General features: G+C 39.7%; 2 protein-coding genes across 2 annotated transcripts; one reads left to right on the top strand and one right to left on the bottom strand.

Moving 5' to 3' along the window:
- Positions 1-1,409: 1,409 nt before the first annotated feature.
- rpl28 (ribosomal protein L28) lies at positions 1,410-3,385 on the bottom strand. The gene is made up of 5 exons (XM_069673334.1): positions 3,355-3,385; positions 2,760-2,847; positions 2,199-2,322; positions 1,663-1,781; positions 1,410-1,545 (listed from the first exon to the last, which is right to left on the bottom strand). The coding sequence occupies exons 2-5, from the start codon at positions 2,838-2,840 to the stop codon at positions 1,456-1,458; spliced, it is 414 nt and encodes a 137-aa protein (XP_069529435.1). The 5' UTR covers positions 2,841-2,847; positions 3,355-3,385; the 3' UTR covers positions 1,410-1,455.
- A 276-nt stretch (positions 3,386-3,661) lies between these two features.
- On the top strand, positions 3,662-5,910 carry LOC138602347 (uncharacterized). Its single transcript, XM_069673824.1, has 6 exons — positions 3,662-4,045; positions 4,182-4,296; positions 4,435-4,547; positions 4,715-4,814; positions 4,989-5,110; positions 5,274-5,910. Exons 1-6 carry the CDS (start codon positions 3,955-3,957, stop codon positions 5,375-5,377), a joined length of 645 nt encoding a protein of 214 aa, XP_069529925.1. The 5' UTR covers positions 3,662-3,954; the 3' UTR covers positions 5,378-5,910.
- The last annotated feature ends 95 nt before the right edge of the window (positions 5,911-6,005 follow it).

Below are 6,005 nucleotides of genomic sequence, written 5' to 3'. Positions count from 1 at the left end.
GTGTGAAAGAGACGTGGCTCACTGCAGAAATGATTGCTGCAGAATACTTTATCAGCTTAAAGTCAAGGGGAGGTGACAACAGTTTGTTTCTTTCCAAAGCCAGGAGTGGAAAGCTGCCAGTGGGCTGCTTTCAAATCTATCAGATGTTTCCACATCAGTGCGCGCTGTGGCTAACGCTGCAGAGGCCCAGTTGGCTGTCGTGTTATCTTTTTTAACTTTAAACTATATGCTGTAAACAGATGGTGTGTAAACTAATCCAAGAGTTCAGCCCTTCAGGGATTCATATGTAAAATAACATAAAAATATGAATGAAAGAAACATTGTGCCAGCTGGGTGCAAAGGTAATCAATACAGTCAGACTTCCTCCTGGTGTAAATTGTTGCAGCTCATTTCTGTCAAGTGACGCACAGCGTGCACATCATCACAAGGTCTCCATGGAAGGACTGATCCACGATTCTCCATCCATGGAAATTTCTTTAATTTACAATCTGTGAATAATTTCCTGTATTTAAACTAAACTTTACCAGCCTCTTCTCTAGATGTCGGTCTGCTGCTGAGAGCTTTTAGCCGAGTGCAGAGCAACCTTCCTAGTGGATTTAGGTGGCTTGAATTAAGTGCACACTTAGTGACCCATTTCTAGCAACAACAGAGTACCGTTGATATCCTTGAATCTAAGCAATAAGCACAAAGTCTGTGAAGGTTCTTAGTCAGTAAGCTCATGGTAATTCTTAGCTTAATTCAAAAGGCAACTAGACTTGGTTGAAGTTGATCCTCTCATCCGAAAGGCTTCTTCAGTAAAGAAGCATTTCATATGAGGTGAAGCATCTTCAAGTCCACTTGCCTTTTGGATTAAGCTTAGAATAAACAAACATTTCCCATGCAGCAGAAGCACGTTTCCCATTTTATATGGAGTTGTGCCGCTCATTTGGAATTAAGAGCTTGTAGAGAGGCTGTTATTTGTACTCAATAACCGAGATCTATACAATTAAATTGTCACGCAAGGAAAATTCAACCAGCCGGAAAAGATTAAGGTTGATTTAAATGCCTCATTTTCTCAACTGGACCATAATTGGTCTTTTAGATTCAAGTCCTTCATTGTTCAAATTTAGGCCGATTTTAGTTTTGCGCATTTACATGTTTTTTCCTTAGTATTAATAACTTTGCAGCACTGTTGCCGTAAGTACGTCTATGAAGGTTCTCAGTCACCAAGTTCCTGGTGATTTAGTTCAGAAGTGAGGAAGCCTTTCAGATGAGAGGTGAAACTTTAAGCGTCGACTTGCCATAAATAGGCGCCACAAACTTCTTTCATTACTGTACAATAAGATTTGTGTCAGACATCTGCAAAATCCTGCCCATTAAAACCCACAGATGCGACCCCCTGGGAAAGTTTAGACTCAGGACACTGTTGGTTTTTTTCCAAACAAGAAGCTTTATTTATGTATCATGAGTAACACTTTATGCTGTCTTGGCAGCCCTGGTGCGCTTCTTTTTCACCACAACAGGCTTCTGGCTCTTCAGAATGGCGCTGGCACGACGCAGAGCAGCCTGGGAAAACAAACAACGACTCAAATTAGGTTCGTGACAACTGGAAAATAAAAACTACATATTAAAAGAGCCATCACACTGATTTTCTTGCAGTGTTAAATAACAGATTGAGCTCACCATGCGCAGGTCCTTTCTGTACTTGTTCTTGCTGATGATGTGCCTCAGGCTGTTGAGGGTGGCGCGGGAGTTCTTGTTGATGGTGATCTTCTCGTAAGAGTTGACAGGTTTGTTCTGGCCTGTAAAATTATATCACATAAAATGAGTCTTTACAATGTGACCACATTAGAGTAACAATACAAAAACAACAGAACACCTGTTGGCTGCAGCGCTCATCTGCACCATGTTTTCTGTCCTTACAGAATCAAGAGTGATGAAAGACATAAATCTATTAAACAGATGTAACTGAAATTCTTGCTAGTGACTGCAACCTCTAAAAACTGAAATTCAGAGCATCACCTCCAATTTTTTCAAAGCAAACACTTGATTCAACGAAGCATCACAAAAAAAGCTTCTCTTTTAAAATGCCAAAAGCTGTCAGGCTGTACAGTTCAATGATTGAAGATGTGTTGTGAAAATCCAACGACATTCCAGACAACAGATGATGTTACAGATGCAGGAAGCACCAGAAGACGGAAACCAAGTCAAATATTCACCTGCACGCTTCTTCAGCACGACGACGACTCCCTTGCCGTCGGCCGCTGGCTGCACACCTACAGTCTTCTTGTGCACCAAACCATTGAAGCGGAAAGAGTTCCTGGACTTCAGGTTGTTGGGCTCCTGTCAAATAAAATCAGATTTAATTCTGATTACTTCTCCAATGTCAAAAACATGTATCTATTTCACCATCAAGACCAATTCATATCCTATTAGCTAGAGCGTCCACAGTGAGTGCTAAACTGTACCAACGGTATTCTAGTTAATTACGGGCTTTACTGTTAGAAGAAATCAAAGTAAAATGTAGAAAAAACTGCAATATAAGCACGAACAGACATGTTTTATTTAATTTTGGATTTATTCAGCCAACTAGTTAAGAGAAAATGCATTTTCCCACTGATTTAATAGTTACAAGGTTTAACAAAATCTCCCACGTCGTCTTGCAGTAAACCTCCTTTGAACTTACGTATTGAAATGATCCGTGCTACACAGTACATGAAAATAACGCTTAAAAATAGCACACACAAAAAATCATGATCAGAGACAGGCGCTGTACTCACAGTGCTGTAGGTCTGTCCATTCCTCTTGATGAGGAAGCTGGAGCAGTTCCTGATGACCATCCACTGCAAATGGGACGACATGATGAACCTGGAATAAACAGAGCCATGTGTTACTGATAAAACTCACGGCCAACTGAGAGCAACTTTAAAATGCGGTCAGATGTACAGCCACTGCTTGAACTGACAGGCGTCTTTCTTAGCCGCAAAAGTACAATGTGTTCACTTTTTGTCTCCGTTTTTTACATTAACGTCTCGTTGAACGGGTAAAATTTTAAGGAAATGATTATAACCCTTAGGTTTTACATTTATACTAATATCTCGAACACACAAAGGTGAGTTTACATTGAAGCAGTTTGCTAACGTTAGCTGCTCTGCTCAAGGGACTTGTGGAGCACGACGAGGCCTAACGTAGGCGACGTGCTAACACAATATATCTTTCCATTAAAACACTGTACAGAGACATTCCATGCCTCCTGAGATGAACAAAACAGTCAACACAACAATATTGTCTTACTTTTTGTGACAAATAAATGAAGAGAGACACAATAAATACACTTAAGCGACCGGCTAAAAGCTGCCGAGGTGACCACGTTACCTTTTAGCGGAGGAAAAGGAACGGAGAGAGCGGAAACCACTTTACGGATCCTCTGGTACAGATCATTGCGCAACTAAACCTAATTGTTGTGAAACATTTACAATTGAACCCCATTTTTCAGACATTTAAAAAAAATACATTGAATTGCTAAGAACTTCAGAAAAGTGTTTCGTTAGTGTTGTTACTATACATCATATTTTGAAAGTCATTTTATGGAGGACTAGTTTTCGGCAAGCACAGCGGAGGAACACGTTCTCACTATGTCTAGTGAGAGCCTGACGTCATAAATGTGCGCCTCGTGTTTACAGACAGCCGACAAAGAACAGTTTCCAAATATCAGCTGTTTTAAACCTTAATACTGGGGTGTTATTTTTAGATTATTGCAGTAATTCATGTCTAGGACAACAACGAAAATAATAAGACTGTCGTTGTAGAGATTATCGGCATTTAGTGTATTTTGTGGATGTTGTTTTACTGTGGATGTGATTGGAAGCTGGTAAACAAAAAAAAAGTTGTCAGAGGCCAATGTTATCTGTAAAATTTCTCATTATAAATTTCCAGTGCAATATAAAATGGCATCTGTAATATGAGAGTTCAAACATGGATGAAGAAGAAGATTTGGAGACACTTGGCGAACAACTGTACACTCTGATTTACCCCAAACACAAAGAAAATGCTGGAAAACTCACAGGTGAGATGACCTGCATAATACTGTACTTTGTTAGTTTTGTGACATTTGTAACTTGTCACTCTTTGCAAATGTTTTACGTTCGTAAGTGAAACTACAGCATAACACCAAAGTTCCAAAGCCTGCCTGTGTGCTCTAGGTATGTTGCTGGAGCTGCCATTTCCTGTACTGAGTCAGATGCTGCAGGACGAGGCCACGCTGACCAAAGCCGTGGAGAAAGCCCTCAGAGCCTTGAAACTGGCAGAGGACCCAAGGTATGGAAATAGGCAAGGGGTTGCCGAACCATGGTTCTTATATGTTATGATTTCTGAGCCAGTTGCATTCCCAGAAAAGTTGTGTGGCTTAAAAATCTTTCAAATTATCACTAATCATGTTACTACACCTTTTTTCAGCAAGGTAACCTGTAATGATGAGGATGATGTGTCTGCGTCCTCCGACTCTCTGGGAGAGCAGCTGTTTGAGCTGGTTGATGTTTACAACACTGGTCACTCACAGAAAATCACAGGTAAGCAACCAGTCCTGTGACTCAACACACACCTAATACAGTATAATGGAGTAAAATACCACTTAGATATGAAGCAGCTTCTGAGTAATTGAATACACTCAATGCTTTATAGCAGGTAAAGTTCGATTGCGTAATGCATTAACATATGATTAGCTGTTCTTTTGCAGGAATGCTTCTGGAGCAGCACAAAGAGGCAGTTTTAAACCTTCTTTCAGATCCAAAACTGCTGGAGGAACAGGTGAACTCGGCCCTGAAGACACTTAAAGAGTATGTGCCTTATACTGTGTAGAATATACTGCATTTTCATACATTTATAGCCCAACCCAAAATCTACTTTACAGACCACTTGCAATTCTAATCTACTAAAAACTTAACAAATTTGAGTAATATTGTAGTTGACAGTAAAACCACTTAAATGATGTCCCTGCTTCTTTCTTCCAGGCAGAACATGGAGGAGACAGATGTTAGTGACTTGTCGGATGCTGAAGACACAGAGAGACTGGGAGAGAAGCTCTTCTCGTTGGTGGAGGAGCTGGATCCTCTTCATGCAAATGATATTACAGGTGGCCCAATACCCTGTTTTTATCATCCATCTTACAAGATGTACAGTCTTTTGAAGTGCATATTAACCGATTTGTTTATGGCATAGATAATGCTAAATCCATGTAATCATAAGCATAACATTTCTGACGTTTTGGCTCTGTTCTTATGCATCCATTTGTGCAGGTATGCTACTGGAGATGGACCCAGCTGCTCTCCAAAAGCTGCTCAGTGACCACACAATGCTGGAGGTTGCTGTGCAGAAAGCACAAGCTGCATTGGATACGTAGAACTTGAGTGACTCACTTGAACAGAAGAGGAAAACACATTTTATACACAGAATAACACATTCAGAAATGAATGACTTTGCTTAAGATAATATAATGCTGGGAAGAGCTGAAAGAGAATTCCAGGAGACATAACCAGCTATCATTCTTTTATACTGCTTTTGAGTGGACTATGGGCGGTCTACATTTCAATGGACCTACTGTATATGAGCTGAAGAGTCAATTAAGCCTCTACTTAGCTGAAAGTAACTTTCTATTTCTAATACGGGTGCTGCTTAATTAAAAATATTTATGTCAGTTCTGCTCCACCTGAGAGCTGAACTTCTACGAAAACACATCAGAATTATTATTGCTTAATGAAAATGAACACAACAGGATTTACTTGTTAGGTTATAAAAGAAGTGCTAATAAGTGTTGCACTTGTTAAGTGTTGCCAACAGTCATGCTATGACAATTTCTTGTGTTTTTGTGTTGTTGAAATGTCTTTGCTAACAGAAAATACAGCAAATTATATATTAACAAATGAGACTCCATATTATTGTCATTGATTTTGAGAAATAATTCATGTTCCCCAGAGGATGACATTTACCGACTTCTGTGATAGCACATTTATAAAAGTAACATCAATTAG

This window comes from Semicossyphus pulcher, unplaced genomic scaffold (assembly GCF_022749685.1).
Source record: "Semicossyphus pulcher isolate SPU_LCO1_2020_fin unplaced genomic scaffold, fSemPul1.0.p SCAF_22, whole genome shotgun sequence".
In the NCBI taxonomy this organism is placed as follows: Eukaryota; Metazoa; Chordata; class Actinopteri; order Labriformes; family Labridae; genus Semicossyphus; species Semicossyphus pulcher.
This window is presented reverse-complemented; position numbering and strand designations above follow the sequence as displayed.

Bases quoted from the DNA above. Each gene is read 5' to 3' on its own strand.
- LOC138602347 (XM_069673824.1), top strand. From the start codon at position 3,955: ATGGATGAAGAAGAAGATTTGGAGACACTTGGCGAACAACTGTACACT. The intron at 4,548-4,714 runs GTAAGCAACCAG...GTTCTTTTGCAG, and splicing joins TCACTCACAGAAAATCACAG to GAATGCTTCTGGAGCAGCAC. The intron at 4,815-4,988 runs GTATGTGCCTTA...TCTTTCTTCCAG, and splicing joins GCCCTGAAGACACTTAAAGA to GCAGAACATGGAGGAGACAG.
- rpl28 (XM_069673334.1), bottom strand. From the start codon at position 2,840: ATGTCGTCCCATTTGCAGTGGATGGTCATCAGGAACTGCTCCAGCTTC. The intron at 2,323-2,759 runs GTGAGTACAGCG...TTTATTTGACAG, and splicing joins ATGGACAGACCTACAGCACT to GAGCCCAACAACCTGAAGTC. The intron at 1,546-1,662 runs GTGAGCTCAATC...TTGTTTTCCCAG, and splicing joins ACAGAAAGGACCTGCGCATG to GCTGCTCTGCGTCGTGCCAG.